General features: G+C 30.6%; 3 protein-coding genes across 4 annotated transcripts; 1 reads left to right on the top strand and 2 right to left on the bottom strand.

Moving 5' to 3' along the window:
* The first annotated feature begins 696 nt into the window (after window positions 1-696).
* On the top strand, window positions 697-6,110 carry Gs1l (GS1-like). 2 transcript variants are annotated; one of them, XM_065501388.1, is made up of 3 exons: window positions 697-1,022; window positions 2,159-2,377; window positions 5,492-6,110. In XM_065501388.1, the coding sequence occupies exons 1-3, from the start codon at window positions 962-964 to the stop codon at window positions 5,902-5,904; spliced, it is 693 nt and encodes a 230-aa protein (XP_065357460.1). In that variant the 5' UTR covers window positions 697-961; the 3' UTR covers window positions 5,905-6,110. The 2 variants fall into 2 exon arrangements, with proteins under 2 accessions (XP_065357460.1, XP_065357458.1); XM_065501386.1 differs by lacking the exon at window positions 2,159-2,377 and adding an exon at window positions 1,827-2,045 and having other exon boundaries at window positions 698-1,022.
* Window positions 6,111-9,349: 3,239 nt separating this feature from the next.
* Window positions 9,350-9,971, bottom strand: ND-B8 (NADH dehydrogenase (ubiquinone) B8 subunit). The gene is made up of 3 exons (XM_065500559.1): window positions 9,789-9,971; window positions 9,599-9,705; window positions 9,350-9,537 (listed from the first exon to the last, which is right to left on the bottom strand). The coding sequence occupies exons 1-3, from the start codon at window positions 9,884-9,886 to the stop codon at window positions 9,455-9,457; spliced, it is 288 nt and encodes a 95-aa protein (XP_065356631.1). The 5' UTR covers window positions 9,887-9,971; the 3' UTR covers window positions 9,350-9,454.
* Window positions 9,972-12,622: 2,651 nt separating this feature from the next.
* Window positions 12,623-20,383, bottom strand: LOC135952022 (PHD finger protein 14). The gene is made up of 2 exons (XM_065501796.1): window positions 17,773-20,383; window positions 12,623-13,791 (listed from the first exon to the last, which is right to left on the bottom strand). The coding sequence occupies exons 1-2, from the start codon at window positions 20,240-20,242 to the stop codon at window positions 12,869-12,871; spliced, it is 3,393 nt and encodes a 1,130-aa protein (XP_065357868.1). The 5' UTR covers window positions 20,243-20,383; the 3' UTR covers window positions 12,623-12,868.
* Between the last annotated feature and the right edge of the window lie 66 nt (window positions 20,384-20,449).

The following is a 20,449-nucleotide window of genomic DNA, read 5'->3' as shown; positions in this document are numbered from 1 at the left end:
AATGCTGATATTTTTACAAATTAGCTGTAATTTTCTTATATTTGTGGCATTTCATAAATTTTCTTGCATGTGTAAACGTAGCGTAAGAATTATGCATTCGGCTGTGCCGAATCTTATATACCCTTCACAAAAGTTAACTTTAAGAAATATTAAAAAAATTGGTTTAAAAAAAATTAGGTGAACAAAATTTTTTTTTTAAAAAATGGGTTGAAAAATTAATTTTAGGTAGGTATTCACGATTTTTGCTTATATTTTTACAGCCTGGCCCACGATGTCGAAAGAAAAACTATTCGAACAAATTTGTATGAAAACTATTCGAAAGAATTTTCAAAAATTATTATTTTTCATACAAATTTTATCGACTCATTTTTCTTTCGACATCGTGGACCAGGCTGTAAAAATATTTTTCCCTTTTTAATTAGAATGTTGTTGACATTTCTCAAGGCGAATAGGTGACGACAGAACTACAACAAACAACACGTGTACAAAAACAACAGGTACATTGTTTTTGTTAAAAGATAATTGAACTGTAAAAGTTGCCTGTTATAGTTTTTGCTTTTAGTTTGTTATATTTTTCGCCATTACAAACACAATTGAATTGATAGTTCAAACATCTAAGTGAAGAAAAAATAATCAGCTGTTCTTGTGCGGTCATCTTCTATGAATGCGTTTGTTAACAACTGTTTTTTGAGTTTATTTCGGTGTGGTAATTAATGTAATTGTGACCTTGAGCTAGTCAAGAAACAATAATTTGTTATCTTTGTCATCACAGACAATTTTATACAGGTGTATACAGTAAATTTTTGATAATAATATTCTAAGTTTTCCAAAGAGAGCATATACAAAATATTGTCGTGAAACATTCCAGTTACATCATTAATAGTCTTGTAAATTTTGTCTGATAAGAACACGAAGATTGTCGTCCTTGAGTTTAGCATACGGAAGTTATAAATTGCAAAATATGGCACAAAATTTTAAAAGTGTAACCCATTGTATTTTTGACATGGATGGTTTATTATTAGGTAAGTTTGAAATGTTAATCATGTTATTGTTTTTCAGATTTTTTAGCAAAATAGTTTTTATGGAGTTCAGTGGTTCTCAATCGTTTTGCGTGTATACACATCCCTCATGAGAGTTATTGTCATTAGTTCTGAGATACAAATTTAAACAAAAATATGGCTTTCACAACATTCGAAATCGCGCTTATTTTTGATCTAAATTCCACATTAAAGGCAGAAAAGTTTAGCTTTAAGTAATTTAATTGAAGCTCATTGATGGTTTTTGTAATTAATTTTTGAATCGATCAAGTTTCCAAATGTAAAACCAACAAACTTTAAAGATACATAGTTAAGACTAACCCTACCCACATAATTTGTGATAATTTTTTACTGTAAATATTCACATTTTTTGTATAGTCCGGGCAAATGGACTCCTACCTTGGGTATATTGAACATCGGCTTCGCTAAAAAACATTTGCGGTATATCAAAATTTTCCAAAGTACCGTCATATATGTAGATTAAAAATGCAATTTTTAGTGCACAATGTTAATAAATTGTACCATATTATTAATTAAAAGATAAAACGTTTTATCCTTATAATTATGAGATCTACAAACACAATTATTAAAAAGCTGTTGTCATGATCTTGATTTATGCCGAAAATCGTAGCTTTTTACAACTAAATCAACTGCTGCAATTTTGTTCTCAACAAAAAATAAAATATTTATGTATAATTAAGGGATAAAAACCCGCGTTAGGGTATCTGCACAAATGATTGAGAACTATTAAATTCTATAAAAACACGTCATTTTAACACCGAAATCTAGACACGGAAACACTATATACAAAGGCTACGCAACAAATTTTGGATAAATATGGAAAAACATACACTTGGGAGGTAAAGATGACTTTTATGGGACTACGCCATATGGAAATGTGCCAACGGATTGTAGAAATCTATGAGCTTCCTTTAACTGCTGAAGAATATTCAAAATTGCAGCGCGAAGTAAATTCCAAAATTATGAAAAATGCTCCGTTATTGCCAGGTAATTCAATAAGATCACACCAGAACTAATGCTCTTTGTTTTCTTTGTGTTTCCGTTTCTTTTTCTCTCTCTTTCTCTCGTTTTTTTTGTTTGTTTTTCGTCTCGGCTCACAGATACTGAACCTGTGTACGAGGAAGTCATAAGGCAAATAGCACAAACATATAATAAAACGTATCCAATAGAGGTGCGTCTTAAACTTTTGGGCACTACGGAACCACGCACTGCTGAAATTGCGGTTACTGATTTGGGTTTACCCATCAGTCCACAAGAGTTTCTGGAAAAATTCCAAAAGTTATGCCGCACGCTATTAGCCAATTGTCCATTAAAGCCAGGTTAGAACAAAAATAATGAGTTTTTTGAAATTTTCATTTTGAATATGATTTCAATTGCCATTTTAGTATGGTGTAAAATTGCACGTTTATTAATTTTAATAGATCATTAGTAGTATTAAGTTTAACATTTAATAAATCCATATATGAACATTTTGTTCTGTGTAGGAATTCGTATACTTAATTCAAATGAAATCTAATAATTTAGATCAATATACTGATTAATCAGTAAATAAAAAAAACAAAAGTTACACAAAATTCAAATTAATTATTTGAAATTATTCTAATTTCTGACTTATCGATTTTTTAAATAATCAATATGTTTAATCGAATAATTGATTAATCCTAAATTTATAGATTAATAACATAACCCTAACTTTTAATGCAATTCACAATCACAGAAATTGTATTTATCAAACAGAAGTAACACATATTTGTCTTCATCGATTGCAATGAAATTTACTATAGTTATATACATATATTAAAAGTTCATTAAATCAAAATTTTTGTGATGTATATTTTGAACCTGGATATTTTTAATTAAGAAATCATGTTTTATAAAGTAAATACAGACCAAGCAATATTTACCAAGCATAATTTGTCTTAACTATGATTAAATTATCTTTTGCTTTGCTATATTTAAATATTTTTACTAGCAAAGGTAACATTTCCTAAAAATATAGTATAATTGTAACTAAGCGCAAATGTTTATAGATTATGTATTTCTATGTTCTATAAATTATCTGTTGCTATAGTTAATAAAACATAGTTTTCAATTTCATACAAAAATAAATTTACTATGAAAACTAAGTCAATATTACTCCCGATTATTTATTTAATAATTTCTTTAATTAATGAAACAAATGTTACTCTATACTAATGATCTATTATTATATTTTTCAGTTGTAAATATATGTATGTGTAGTTAACATTTTAATTTTTTATAATAAATATCAATACAAATAAAATATTTATCTGTGATATTTAAATTGCAATATATTTATATACATATATTTGAGTTTATAAAGTGCTATAGAAAATTCGATGCATAGTGTCATTTGACATGTAATCAATAATAATTTGTTTATAAAGAAAAAAATTTAATTTTATCAGAATCCGAGTATGTTTTCTAAATTTAAAAATTTTCTTTTTTAAATCGAATTTTTTAAATATTAATTAACTCGATGCAAAATTGAAAACTTTCGTATTTGTATTCTTTATACATTGTAATTCGAAAGTATGTATGTACTTTCCCGCAATCCACCTGGTATTTTGAACTTTATGACAAATTATTAGAATTTTTAGAATACGCAGTTCTTTAAATCTCAATTTTATATTCGAATATGTTTATATAGAAACTTTTTAGGTGACATTTTTATGAGTTTTTGGTAAAAGTTGTTTCTGCGTTAAGTATTATGGAAAAAAATGGTAGATCACTAAAAATACTTGAGGCAAAATTATAATATTTAAAAATTTGTTTGCTAATTTTTTCTTAAATAAAATTTAAATCTCTTGTTCGATCCGTGGTCGGAATCCGTGGTGCTCCAAGTCTTTCGGGTATGTGCAACGTAATCTAGAGGAACTCGATGTTAGTTTTAGTTTGTGATATTTATATTATTAATTTTACATCCAGATATAATGAATATTAATTAGTTGGTTTCATATGTATTGAAAAATAATAGTGTGTACATATGTTAAATGGATGTGCGATTAATCAAACGTATTGATTAATCAAATTTCTTTATAATAATTTATTGGATTAATCCAAGAGTTCACGAATAATTGTTTAGTCAGAAATTAAAATAAATTCAAAAAATTGAATAGAATTTTGTGTAACTTTTTTTTATTTTTCGAACAAAAATATTGAAATTTGAAAATTTAAAATTGAAATTAATTTATTAAACATAGTTGTGCTCATAGAGAATTATAAATACAGAGTGTGTATTACAGACCCCATTTTTCAAACCAAAATAACTCAAATCATATGGCTGATTGGTTTTTGACAATTATGCCTCGTCTCTATGAGCACAACCATAGGGCAATGGTTTTGTTTAATCAGAAATGTTGATTATTCAGAACGTTTGTTTATTTAATTAATCGCACATCTCTAGTGTGTACTCATAACATCGTTTTTTGTTTTATGTTATTTGCCTTTTTAGATTTCCCTTAGGGTTTTTACAAATATTTATTAGAATTAATAGAAACTTAAATATTGATGTTAAATTTAACAAGTTAGAGTGCTATATTTGGCTTAGTCGAATCATATTACCCTTCACCTTAGTATCATTTTTTTTTTAGAAATAACTTTTTTGAGTAAGAACTTTGAAAAACCTTCCATTTACTATACATGTTGTCTATGTACCAAACTTAACCGAGATATATGGGTTAAATTGTAGGGGGTCATTCCAAGAAACTTAGCCGAATTAACCATAGCTAAAAAATTAATTTCGATCTCCGGATTTCATTATGAGAAAACGTCAAATATTCGTCAATTTTCATAACAAGTTCTTAAAAGGCGATAAAATCCTCTGGCGGCACTCGAAAATAAAACCGCAGCTAGAGGAAATAACATTTTGTTTTTGCTCCGATTTTAATATTTTGTAAAAGAGCTATGGTTTCTTCGGCAAAGTTTCTTCGAATAACCCATAGAACATGAATCGCGATCCGCCTTTCTCGCAAACAATTTTACCCACCCTAATGTATCGGAGTTTTTCTTATATCTCCACCAATCATAGACCGAATTATCATGAATATATCTGATATATTGATATTACTGCGGTCCGTATTTTAAACTCGTTATATCGTTTTTTCTGCTTATAAGAATTCAGAATATATACTTTATAGGATTGCAAATGAATATTGTATAAATTAGAAACGGTATGACAAACTCATACATATGTATGTAAATACTCTTACCTCACATGGTGAAGGGTACCTTTTAAATAATTATTATGGATTTCACATAAAAATTAATAAAATATTATTATAAATTTACATTAAATTTAATTTAAAGATAAATGCTTTTATGTTAAACAAAATCAGCTCATGTATAATTATTTATAATTCATAAAAGATCATCTTAATAAACATTCATATTAAAATACTACACATTTTTAGGAGCTGAGCGACTTTTACGTCATTTACACACACACAACATACCATTCTGTTTGGCCACCAGCTCAGGCGAGGAAATGGTTGAAATTAAAATCACCAATCATCGGGAACTTTTTAAACTATTCCATCATCGTGTTTGCGGTTCTACCGATCCTGAAGTGAAGCAGGGCAAACCAGCTCCAGATATTTTCCTTATCGCAGCCTCACGTTTCCCCGACAAACCAGATCCATCCAAATGTTTGGTTTTCGAAGACGCACCGAATGGTGTTAAAGCTGGCCATAGTGCTGGTATGCAAGTGGTGATGGTACCCGACGAACGTGTGCCATTGGAAATGTCAGCATTGGCTACCCAACGATTGAGATCATTGGAGGAATTTCAACCGGAATTGTATGGTTTACCACCATTTAAAAACTAGATGTACACTGGTGTATCTTGAACGTGTGTTGCAATTAGTATGTGCTTTATTTGACTTAATTTTTATCAACATTCAAATGTACCTCTTTTAGAGAAATTACAAAATAAAATGTAAATGCAAGCTAAGCTTACCTTAATTTAGGTTTGAAAAACCTAAACCACTACTACCATATAATATATTAAATAAATGTTAATTTTTGAAAAGCACGTTCCTTTGTTAATTTGAAATTTGTTAACCCTTAAAAGAAAAATTATAACGTTAGCTTATGACCGAGACACAAAAAACGTTATAAAATCCTTAGTTTTAAATATTTTTGAAACTAGTCAGTGCAGTTTTATTACTTATTTGGTATGATTTATAATGTTAAACAATCAAGAAGTGCGTTGACGATCTTTTCTGGGACTTAGCACATTTTCTATTACATACATACGTTTTCATTAGCATTTCTTAATTATTTTTATCGTTTAACTCTATTATTGGATTTAAAGTTTATATTGTCACTAAAGTTTCTCCCAAATGGCAATGGAGCAACGTTTTTGATATCAGGAGCCGAGATTATAATAAATTTCAAAATTATCCTATATTTCCAATAGCAATTTATGATTTACGTTTTTTGGTTGAAATTTAATGAATAAACCAATAATTGAACGCTATTATATATGTATTTAATACAACAGTTATACTCAGTTCCATTTGACTGAAATAATAATTTTTTGCAATTTTGTCAAAATAAAATTGACTTTGCAAATTGACTTGCACTTTTGCATACCACATTTTAACAACGAGAAAAAAATAAATAATTGTATACTTCTTCGATGCAAACAGTGTATTTTTAATTATTCTAGCGATTTGTATTAAATCACAATTTTCATAAAAAGTGGACTTAGCTCGTTTGCACATTAAGCTAACGATAAATGAGGAGCCGCAGAACAAAAGCTACTTTTTCGCATATTTAAAATTTTTGAGAAATTGAGTTTTATTTATTTCGCCCACTTAAAAACCTGCATGAAACTGAAAAAGGTAACAAGTTTCTTACTTATCAATAGATACATCTAACTTCCATAAGTCACCACAATAAATGTTAAGGATGTTTCGATATAAAACCATTTTTATATCGGAAATATAACCTTTTGTTAAGCAATAAAGTAAAAAAGTAGGTTTTGTTAAAAACAAAATTAAAAAGTACGTTTTTTATGCGGTTTTTTTAAACGATAACCAGCCCAATTATGAATAAAAAATTCCGTGGGAGTTTGTTTCCCGGGAGTTTTTTCCCATTGAATTTGAATAGGAATAATGAGAAAAGGGAAAAAAATCCCGGGGTATTTTTATTCATAATTGGGCTGAATATTTTGAATGAATGTTTTTAATCCTGATCTAATATATAACCAAATTACACATTGAAATTAAATATATTATTTTTCTCGTTTTATACTAGTGTTGTACGTTTTATTAAGGATGAGTTGTTTTAGAACCCATTTACTTAGTAATAAAATTAAAAAAGCTTGCTAACTTTATTGTTTCTAGAAGATTTCAACCCAAATATAAAAATACCAAAAAACCAATTTTTTCAAAAAATTCAAAAAGTCTTTTGTTCTGCGGCTCCTCAAATATATTTAGTTAAGGTATTTACAGACGACAATACTTCATTTTTCTCAAAAACTATTGTCTGAAATCATTGGTATTAATTGAAAATATAATACAATACAAGTTGTATTACGAAACACGCATTTTTGATAAGTATTAATATGTAATCTGAAAATACCTTTACCGATATTCTATAAATAGTTTTAATTATAGTAAAATAATAAAAAAAATATTCATTAACGTTTTTATATATGTTTTTTAAAATTGTTTAGTTCGAAATTGGTCTCAAATAAAATTAAAAGAATCCTCATTTCAATCAGATTAAGAGATTATTTTAACAGCTTTACAACAATAAATTTCAGTGAATTTATCAATAAAATTGGGAATTTAGCATAAAAAATTTACTAAAATATTATTTTGTATTCCCGTTAACGATAAATTTGCAGGTGCTCGTGCATGAAGACTAAACTGGCAACTCGCTTTATTTTGAGAAAACAATAAAGCAAGTTGTTCGTGAGAAGGGTATATATAAGTTTGTCATTCCGTTTGTAATTTCCACAATATAATTTTCCGACCCTATAAAGTATATATATTTTGGATACTTATAGATATCGGAGTCGATTAAGCCATGTCTGTCTGTCTGCTGAAATCAACTTTCCGAAGCCCCCAAATAACTTACATACACGATTAATACATCAATATCTCCGGAATTCATCCGTCTCGGTTGCTATTTAAAATCGAGAAAATCGGTCCACAAATGGTTGAGATATAAGCATAACCAGGACAACCTCGATTTTTTAATCTATTTTTGACCTATATCTGGATTACTAAGTAAATATAGACAATATGGATATCTAATGATAGATATCTCAAAGACTTTTGCAACGACGTATATAAGACCATAGTAAGTACAATGGGTCAAAATCCAAAAAAACATAAATTTAGTTTACCTAAAAATATTTAAAAACCTACCAATTGTAGTTAGGAAATGTAAGAAAAGATAAAATCACTGTTTATTGTTGGTGCTTTGATATTTCTACAAATGAAGAGTGTCTGTAATTATCAATCACTCTATGGTTTTACTTGTATATCATTAGTTTTCCTAAAGCTTTTTGGGAAAAGGTTTCCTGATGATCTGGCCTAAGCAACCAGTGAAATGCGTATAGGAACTAGCTTATCCCCCAACAATAAATTTCAGTGAATTTATCAATAAAATTGGGAATTTAGCATAAAAATTTTACTAAAATTTACGAAATTTTTATTTCAATAATTGAGTTTTATGAAATCTACAAAATTTAAAATATAATAAAATATTTACCACCTTGTTAACATACTTTTAATTTTTGTAATATTAATTTTATTCAAAAATAAATTACCGTTATCATTAAAATACCTCTACCGTTACCCAAATAAATACAAATACCGTTACCGCTAAAATACCGTTACATTTTAACCGTTTCGAATAGGTAGCCATCTTTGATAAAACAAAATACATATGAGGAAAAACTTCATGCAATTATTAATGAGCCCTTTTCTAATCAATTTCCTAGCGGCTACCAACAGTGGAGTGCAAAGCGAAGATTTAAGTCCAAATAGACTGGCAACGTTGCAAATGCAGAAATTAATAGGACACCAAGAACTATACAATTTTGCATTCACTAGACCATTAATAGGCACTTAATATTCCGCTAATATATATTCAGACTACCTACAATATATGATATATGTATAGTAAAAATACTGTAATTTAACAAGCTGGTAATTGTCAGTACATCTCTAAATATTCATCATTTTATGCAGCCTAGTTTGGCTTGTTTGGGTTGATATTTATTGCTTTTTAAAATCAAATTACTTTTATAAATTTTAATTTGACCATTAAATTTATTTTTTCATTTTATTTCTTCCACAATCATTGGCTTATTTAAATAAAGTTGCTACTAAAATTTTGAATGCGTACTACCATAATTTATTTACCAACAGCTTCGACTTGTTTTTGAATATCCTGGGCAGATTGATTTGTCAATGGTACCGAGGTTTCTTTGCCCAAACCTATTGAGAAACACAACAAAGAAATAACTGAATTCGTCATTTAATTATATCAAGTAGTTACCATAACGTGCCCACAAACGGGGTTGTACTCCTGAACATTCTCTAACCAAAATGGGCAATTCGGGATTATCCTTTTTCAAATTGGGATAGAAACGCTCCACATATTCTCTGAAAGAAGCAAACAATTTGATTCCTTTTTTCACATTATGTAACCTCAAAATGGATTGTTCCCAATTTGTATATTAATTTACCTGGCACCTTTAGAAGCTTCACCGGTTTGACACAAGTGAATGCGGAGTTCCTTTAATTTAGGACTCATTTTTGTGAATCTTGTAATTGCAACACGCATTTTGCTTAATTTTTATGTGGAAAAACTACAGCACAGGAATACGGAATGCGTTGCCCTCTTCGGATTAAAAACAACAAAAAAATTATATTTACTAAAACGTCAAACACAGCTGTGACTGATAGTGATGTGAAATTTAGTTAGTTAATGCAATCGATAACTGATTATTTCTTAGAAATATGTATGTTAAGTAAAGACAAGAACCAAGAGCAGGACAGTAAAAGTATGATTTAATTAATATATAAACAAAAAATTGTATTTTTTTTTCGATATGTATAGTGATAACCTAGCGTTTACACATGCAAGTAACAGTTCGAAAAACACAATACATACATACTTTTGCACTAACACAATCACACATGCAGCCACTTGCAGCTCACTGCCTACTGAATTTAGGTGGACAGTGATTTTCGACACTTTCATACAAGTGATGACAAATAGAGTTGCCAATAAATAGCTTTTAAAAAATTTATCAGAAGGTGGTAAAATAATAATTATATTTTTAACTTATTTTATGTATTTTTGTAAAAGAAAATAGTACAAATGACCACTAATGCTTATCGTTTTCGTAAAAATAGCAATTTCATTAGTTTTAATAAATAAAATTGTTACTAATATCTATAAAAATTGTTAACCTAACATTTTCCCCAGAAATTTTTATATTTGAATATCATGGTAACACTTTATTGTTATGAATAAAAATAATAAAATTTGGTTTCAAGCCGCAAATGGACTTAAAAATAACAAATGCTGATATATAAAAGGTTTATTTATCGAATTAGCTGTAATATTCTTATATTTGTGGCATTTTGAAGACATCATTCTCCTTCGCTAACATTTACAAAATGAACTTTTACTTGCATGTGTAAACGCTCAAGCAACTTGTAGACATTTCGATGTATTTTCGACATTTTCGATAATAATACGTATTACCAACTTTCATCAATCTACTTGCATGTGTAAACGCAGCGTAAATTGTTGAATTCACAGGAAATTATATTTATAAACACGTCCTGAAGCTTTAAAATTAAAAAAAAACACTTAAATACCTATGTATTTACTTATACACTTTCAACGCTCAGGTGTAGTTTAATCACCTGGCATGAATATTTTTACAGGCAGTCTTCCGTGTAAAATAAATATTACCGATATACATATATATATATATTAGGGTTCCTAATCGGAAAAATTATCCCGGGAAATTTCGAATTTTTTCTTCAAGTTTCAGTATTTTTTTAAATATTTAATCCACTGGGTATGGGCTGTCGTGAGGACCACAGATTCGTCAAAACTGACGTTTATAAAATTGGTATGTCAACCTTTCTTCATTTAACCCCATTGAAAGAAAAAGGGGTTAAATGTGTAATGCCGCTCATCATCTGAGGACCCCGAACACATGCTGGGCATAAGTTGGGTACGCCTCGGTATATGTGGAACTAGAAGGCAGTAAGCAAGTTGTTCAATATTGATCATAGTTGTGGCAGAAATATTTGTTTTAAGTGGCAGAATCTTCTATGGGTCTACGCCAATCGAATGATTCGATTATATGCATAGATTTTTTCGATACTTGCAACAGAAATTTAGTTGACACAGAAGCATTAGGATTTATATAATCGAATTTTTAGTTCCCCAACTAAAATTTTTCGACCACAATACATTCAAACATTCGGTCATATTAACTGAATTATTTGATTAGAAATAAATTCGGTTATCACAACCAAAACTATTTTCTCTGTGATAAAAACAGAAAAATGTTTATTTAAACCCGGAAAATTAACTTTTCTAGTAAGTTGAATTAATATAAATTAAAATTTTAAGTTCATAAAGGATTTATTATGACGGTTAACATTGAAACTTCTAAGGTTATTCGTATTTAGAGAAAATAATTACAATAATACTGCTTTAAATTGGTTTATGTACATTCTGAATTGAAAAGAGTTTTCTTTTAAAACGAATTACGCATATTTTTAGATTTTAGGCTTGACTTAAATCATTTAATAAAAGTTCTTACCTGAATTTTGACCGATTTTTTTTAAATATTTGGTTTTTTCGTTAATATAGCATTGAAACATTTTAAATAATTTTTAAATATAATCAATGGCTTCATTTAGTATTAAAAAATTTCATGGAATGAAAAATATCTGGGAAAATAGTAACCCTTATATATGCATATACATTACAGTAACTTTATTTTTAGCAGAAACATTAAATTATTTTCATTTGATATCAAATGTTATTTTCAAACCTAAATAAGTTTAATTTTCTCATTTGAATTTAAAAAACAATTTTTAAAAAATGGTAATTTATTTAACAAATGTTATTCAAATATCATTTTCATTCTCAAATCAAAATTTAATTTAAATTTAAGAAAAGACGTTTCATAAAAGGGTGTATTTCAATTTGATATTAAATATTATTTTAAAATTTTACAATTCAAGTATTTATTATTTAATTTGCAATCCGCTTTTAAAATTAAGAAGGCTTCAATTCTCAAATATTTATTAAAACATTCTAAAACGTTTGATATTTAATATTCTCAAATATTTATTCAAAATTCTCAAACGTATTTGATTTCAAATCTGTGTGTTGTTACCGGAATTATATTAACGAGGGTCACAATTTTTAACATACCATTTTGCTGCTTTTTGTTACGCATTTTTACTTGTATTTTAATTTTCAAACTCAATATTGTATTTTTATTATGAAAAAAGTCCTTAAACATAAAAACATGTTACTGGATAAATGTTAAAATGTAAAATTTATTTTGTGAGAACTAATATTAAATAAAATTAAAACCGATCTCAAATCGGTGGTCATGCATAATTTTGTATATATATATATATATAAATTAAACATCAAAAGACTCATTAAAGCGATTATTATGAATCTATGTCATCTAATGATAAGAGAAATTTTGGGAAATAAAATAAAAAATTAAAAAAAAGAAATATATAAACATAAACATATTTTTAAAAATACTGCAAATTAATGTTTTTCTTCATCGGTTGGATCACAATCGGCACAATGCCAAGAGTAACCTCGTATTTTAGGAGTTTTTTTGAGAGGCGGATCTAAGCAAATAAAATGATAATGTTTGCGACATTCATCACATGTAACGGCATTCGATGTTGCACCAGTCTCGTTACAAACACAACATGTGAGTATTTGATTGACATTCTGAGAGGACGTCTTTGAACGTGACGCTGATCCCCCAGCTCCGCTATGTCCGACAGACATACGTGGTGGCACCGACTTACGGGGACTGCTTTTACGTGGTGAAGGTGTATTTTTTGCAGGTGTATGTGCTACCACTGGTGAATGTGTTAAAGTCTTACTTGGGGCTGAGGGCCGAGGCGTTGTCACATTAGATTTGTTCAACAATGGAGGCTCCTCAGTGAAATTTGCAATATCTTCGACCGTCTCTACAGAACCCGGTCGTGATGCTTCGTCTGCCGAACGCACCATATCAGCTGATACATAGAAAAACTGAGCCTCCGGTGTCACTTCACCTGGTAGTGGTAATGTTTTGAATTTTATTTTAATTTTCGGTATACCAGCCATTGTATCGTTTGGTGCCTCCAAGTCGTGTTGCTTCTTTTTACGTTTACGTTTATGTTCCTTGTTCGGTGATTTCTCAGTATCCGATGACAAATTGTGTTTATTTCTATGTTTATCTTTTCGCTTTTGTTTGCGGGCTTGTTTCGAATTATCTGGCACACCTTCCAACACGGATGTCGACTTAATATTGTTTGTAGTTGTATTGTTAGTCGAGGTTAAGTTGCTATGCAAGGACAATGGGTCATGTTCTGTTGCGACAGGTAATGGCGTTGTTGATTTAGAATTTAGTACTAATACTAATGGTTCATCATTTGATAATGATGTCTGCACTGGAGGTGGATGATGAAAATCTAGAATAATAAATGTTGTTGTAATTAGATTAAAGATTTTCTTACATATACGTATGTACTGTATGTTATGTTAAGAATTTCAATTTAATGTAGTGAATATTCGAAAACCCGGCCACATTTGGCTAAAAAACATTATTACGTAGCTTACATCTAAAAAATACAAAATTTCCAATTTTATTTATTTTTAAAAGGTTTGAATTTACAATTTATGAAAATTTAAAATCAAATTCAATCCATTTTAAATAATATTGAGAAAATGAACAATTAAATTAAGAAAGTTTGAATGATTTTATTCAGTTAATTGATTTATTCACAGTTACTTATGACCACTTATGGGTTGACAATATAATGAAAACTTTTCCAAACATTCAATTAATAGGTCACAATCCAAAATAAATCTTAAGTAATTTGTATTTTTTGGCATTTCATTAACTTTTGTTTACTTATAATAACTTTTGTTTACTTATATTAACTACAAAAATTAAGAACATGATTAATTTCGGAAAATAGGAAACAAAGTAAAACGTATTCATTATTATGGTATTGACAAAACAATGGGAACTTAGGTTTAATTTTTACAAAAATAGTTTGGTACTTTCCTACGATAGGCTGTTCTACACACTGAGTTGACAACCCTTGGCCGAGTGAACACGGGTCATTCCGGTGCGTAGAACCGCCTGTCTTGGGAATGGGTACTTTTAGTGAAACAGTATTTTGTTGGATATCCCTTGTTCTTTTACTTTTTCATGGCTACGATGCATTGAATCAATCGTCTGTGTTGAAATATTTTGACATTTCCTTATAAAGCTTCTTTCGTGGTTTAATTTTGAGTCCGTATTTTCCGATCTACAATTTCCTATAGGTTTTTTATAGGATTGAGATCTGGCATTTGGGCAGGCCACTTCAACCACTCTGTTACAACCCTAGAAGTGTGTTTGACGTCATTGTCGTGCTGGGATCTCCAAAGTTTAAAATGGATTTGTATCCTATTCCAGCCACAGTATATTGAATCCATATCTTGCCATGAAAAACAGACACACACCATAATATAACCACCGCAAAATATGACTGTCTTATTTGTGTACTTGGGTTTCAATCTATTTCTCTTCGATCACTTCCTCTTAAATTGTATTTGGATTCATTCGAACAGTTTTTTATTTCTGTTCTATGGCAAATTGCACCAAGGCCAATTCCCAATTTTAGATTATTGACAACCTCCTAATTAACCTCGGCAATTAAAAAGTTACCATTGGAATTTACTATATTTTAGTAGAAATCCTAATAAATTTGAATTAATCTTAGAAGTATACATTTATATTTGGTAAAAGGTCATGTTTTTGAAAACTGAAATTACGGAATAGTTTTCAAAAGTTTCCATTTTATTGTCAATATCCACCGATGATAAATTCTCAGTTACACTTGGAATTTTTTCAATATCAAATAGAAATTCTTACTTTCAATAAATGTATCAATTTCAATGGAAATTTTCTTAATATCATCTAGAATGTTGAATGTTGAAAATTTACTCCAAATCTACAAACAATTAAAACGTTTACTATGAATACTTACTATTTTTAACATAAATTAATTGAATACATATTTTTCTATGGAAATTTGAATATATAAAGGCATCTCCTTAGTTTCTTGAAATTTCTTGAATGGATTTTAAATATGAATCTCGATACATGTAAAAAGAATTTAAATATTATATCGATGCTAAAATATATTAATTTTAGTAGTATTTTCAGTAACTTAAAATAAATTTTCTTTAAAAAAGCATACTCAAAAAATTTTAGCATTTTCCCAATTTTTTTAATAATTCTTGTAATTGTTTTTAGTTTCTGAACAGATCTTACTAAATTCAATTAGAAAAAGATTAATACAAATTGAGTAAATCTGTAATTTTCATTAAAAATAGCGTTGTTTTTTTAATATTCTCCATTATAATCAATACAGTGTTTTTGATAGTTTTACTTTGTACATCTGAACTTTTCCATTTGTCTCTTAATGGCTTCAAAATACATAACTCGCAACAATAAGCTTAACCTTTTCTCGCATGACAAACAACGACAAAAAATATCGTCGCCCCGAAGTTTACCAAACATTTTTTTTTGGAAATTGAATTTAAAGCTTTAACGATTTATATCAAAAAAATGAGTCGAAAAAAGTTGTTCGATATTTCTGTATTATGTAGTGCTTGAAATTCTACATTGATTAGTGTAAAAATGTCCAAAGTCATGGAGGAAATTTTTTAAACTATTGCCATTTTTAGCTCCAAAAAAAATTTACCATTTTGTTTACGCCACTTTTTACGAAATATTTATTAATTTATGGCGAATACGTGAAAATGTACTGATAAAAACTGCGCTAATTTTTTTCTCCAAAATTATCTTCACGTATATAAGTTATTCTTGCAGTATGATAAATTAACGTATATATTTAGTAATTAGTAAGCATGTTTGTGTTTGTGATCGCTCTGGAAATGTTATGGCTAGTTCTAAAGTGTGTTATTTGAAGCCGGATAGAACTTGAAATTGTAAAAAAACTCCACAAAAAATTAAACTTTAATCAAACAAATTTTTTTTTCAAAAAAATACATGGCATACTGGAAAAATATTTTCATATGGCCACAATGGCTGTTTTTGACGAAGCGCATTACGGACGTCCAATTTTGGGTCACTTTCGCATTGATTTGATGGTATGTTACGAATAACACGAAAAATGTTGGCCTCCAAGCCGTCAATTGTTGCAGGTTTATCAACATAAAACTGTGACTTCAAGTGGCCCTAGAACTAATAATCGACAATGTCAAATCGTTCGACCTTGGAGGCCAATTGACAGGTCCATTTCAAAAAATGGTTGTGGTCTCTTATGGCACGTAGCGCCTCCTGTTGAAACAACCTATCGCCCGGCTAAATGTACTGCATATATTAAAAAAAAAAATCATTGGTCATTGCTTTATTTCTAAAGAAATAAGGTCCGATGATACCACCAGCATGTAATCCGCACCAAACGGTGGATTTTTCTGGATGTAAAGAAGTTTGTAGAGTTTGTTGTAGATTGGTCTTACTCCATATGAGGCAATTTTGTTTATTAACAAACCCGTTAAGCCAAAAATGAGCCTCATCGCTAAACGTAATTTTGCGATAAAATAGTCGTCAATAAGTTGCGTGAACTGATTTTCAAAGTACATTTGGATAATTTGGTAGCGTTGTTCAACCATCAATCTATTTATAATGATTTGCCAGAGTATACTGATCCTAAATGTCAAAAAGTGAGAACAGTAGGACAGTTCGTTAGACAGTTAATCCTTTCGCAAGTTCTATTAAAATTTTGGAAAATGTATTGAGCGATTTAATAATATGGAGCATGTGATACTTTGGAGCGACTCCTGTGTGACACAAAACAGAAATAAAATATTATCGTCTACTTTCCTTGACATTTTGTATAAAGTTACTTCGAAAACAATTGCTTAAACATTTTCAGAGCCGGGACATTCTTAAATTCAAGAGATTTATTCTGTACATAGTGCAATAGACCGATTACTAAAATTAGATTCGATAAAAAAAATCAATCCAAAAAGTTAATTTTAAAAATTATGGAATAACTTCGGGACGACGATATGTTCTAAAACGTTAATAAATTCAGTTAATCTTCTTTATGTTTATGTTTTTGATTTTGAATTTATTAACTTGCATAGTGGAAAAGATAAGCTATTATGTTTTTAACTCAACGAAATTAAGCTAATTTTTTCAACAAATTTATTTATTTTTACATATCTAAATGATATTTATGAGGATTGACATTACTGTTTGATATAAACAAAAAGGATTTCCAGGATATTTTACTGCTCAGCCATTAAATAATAGATTTCACTGATAATATATATTAATCAGACCCAACGGGTATTATTTTCTACCAGTTTTATCCTTATGTTTAATTTTTCAAAGACGTACATTTTAAAATATATCTCACACTCACCTTCGAAAGGATGTTTTATATGTTTTGCAATCGTTTTCGTTGAATCCATACTAATACTCGTCGTTTGCTGCAGTTGCGTTGATTTTGAATAATTTAAACTTAATTTTGATTTTTTACTTAATTTGGGTGTAATTTGACCAGAACTACTTGAACTTAACTTTTGACAATTGTCCAATTTTATCGATATTTCACTGACAGTGCTCGGTAAGGATTTGTTCAAATTTAATTTCTTTGCAGCACTCGCCGATCCTGTTACGGAGGTGGAAGGTGAAATTGTCGATGAGGCAATATCTAAGGAACGTCGTTTTGTTGGGCCTGGCCCATAATCGAACTTGGTCGACGTCGTTGAATTATTCATGGAATCATCGCTGTTTTGTGAAGATTTAAACGGCACGATAATGCCGTCTTTATTGAAACGTGTGCGTGATTTTCGTGGACCCTTGGGGAGGTCAGGAACACCATCCGACTGATCCGACTTGTCACATTCGGAACATTGCCAACCATAGAGTTTAGATTTCTTGGGGTGTCTGGTTAGGGGGGGATTTAAACAGCCCAAATGATAGTACAACTTGCATGTATCACATTTGGCTAAGAGATGTTGATCGTTGGATCTTTTACAAATGCCACAGTTGTGGGTCTCTACTGCAACTAGAGGTGATTTTGCGGCATTGTTGTTGAGAGAGTATAGCAGACCACGGGCCGGTGAGTTGTGAGTGTCGGGCAGAGAAGGTGAATTTTTAACATGTGTGCTAAGGAGACGATTGGAATCACCTTTGGTATTCGGATGTCCCAAATGTGCTAAAGGAAATCCTACGCCCATTTTAAGAGCTGCTGCTGTAGGCACACTTATAGGTCTAGCAGGCGGCGTGTTGGCTTTGAAATTGTCCGGTTGTGCAGGTCTTCCTATATTCAGGGGATTTATTAGATTCTTGTTGGGACACAAGGCGGTAATATGTGTTTGAAGTTGTGTTATTGAATTTAGCAGCGATTCGTGTTTGTCTTTATGTTCGCGGTTTTTATCCAACAGCGAGTCATATTCCGTTCTCAGGATATCTTGTTCTTTCGTCAGTGTAGTGTTGCGGGACATCATGGTTGATAGTTGTTCTTTCAATTCTTTTGTGCGCGATATTCGATCAAGATAGTATGCTACAAATTCTACACTAAATGCAGGTGCTATATGCCATTTCTTGCGTATATCCGTTATGGCAGCCACTTGTACTTCTTGCCGCTCCAGCAGATCGACATCAACATCCATTACATTGGCCTTGGCCAGGAGGCGGCGACAGGCGGAAGCAGATGTAGTCAGTAATCTAGACATTTTTTGCGTTGGTACCCAAGGCTCAGGCCGTGCTTGCTTATGGGCTGCATATTTAAGCTGATATTTTTGCAGTTTGCGATTGATGCGCATTTGAGCCGGACAAGGATCATCCATTTTGTTCTGTTGTTTCTCTTGATGCTTTTGTTCCATGTGAAGACGGAATGTATGATAGTTTCGTTTACGTTTTCGTATTAGCTCTTTTTCGGAATGTACTTTACAATGAGCATAGAAAGGGTCGGCAGCATCGGTTTCCTCATGATGAGCTTCCGTCAAGAAGCCAGCAGCTTGAGCACAAGTCACATGGAAAAAGGTCTTGCACATGCCAGCATCACATCCTATACAAACACCAGTACGGGAAAATCGAGAATTTTCACACAGACTACACACTTTGGCACCCCACTTGCTGTACTGCATTTCAAAGAGCGTGACATTCGACAATTGGTCAACTTCACCGAAAGCAACACCGGGCACGTATAGAGCACACACCAAATGAACCCATTTACCAACATCTGTTTCTTTATAGATGCCACCCTTGTTGGGGCAGAGTTCACAGGAGGGTTCGGAAACTCCTGCACGACATGCTTCACAGAACCAGGGCTCAGTAGAGCAAGTCGAATTTGTACTGGATATGCTGGTGTTGTCACTAACACCATAGCAGCCTTCGTGCACTGAAACTCCACAGCCGTCACATTCCACAATTTCGTTAGTGTCATCGCTGCGATCGCCCAAGCAAACACAACATATTGGTTTGGTGGGCACTTTAGGTTTGCTATCAGGCTTACTATCGAATTTTCGTAACAACTCTTCTAGGTTATCGCCACCGTTAGTGACCTCTGGCGGTTTGGTGGTTTTTTTATTATTTTTATCCACCCTAATTTCTTCGCTGGCATCTGCCAACAGTTGTTTCAATTGTAGCGTAGAATCATCCGATCCTTTGTCGGAGTCACCTTCTTCATCATCATCGTCGTCATTTGATGAAGAAGTAGCTGAAGATCTGTCATCGCCTTCTTCATCGTCGTCATCCTTTGAGTTGTCAGAATCGAAATCATCAATACGAAAATCGCTGTCTGAAGAACTTTCTCCCAAATCGAAATCAAGCAATGCTTGTGTAGTCATTTTCGGTTGTCTCTGGCGTTTAAACGGAGCCATCATTATTTTTAATATAATACACACTATATTAAACTTAATTCATTTAAAATTTACAATAATTATTTTTTGTACAATATATAAAAAAAAATTTTGCAAGACACGGCGAAAAAAATGTATGCAAGCTGAAAAATGCTGCTTCTTATACTAAATGTCAAATTGACAGTCAATGCAAAATGCTAACAAAAAAAAAAAACAAAAAACCGGTGGCCG

The sequence above is a fragment of the Calliphora vicina genome, chromosome 2, assembly GCF_958450345.1.
Source record: "Calliphora vicina chromosome 2, idCalVici1.1, whole genome shotgun sequence".
NCBI classification, from domain to species: domain Eukaryota; kingdom Metazoa; phylum Arthropoda; class Insecta; order Diptera; family Calliphoridae; genus Calliphora; species Calliphora vicina.
This window is presented reverse-complemented; position numbering and strand designations above follow the sequence as displayed.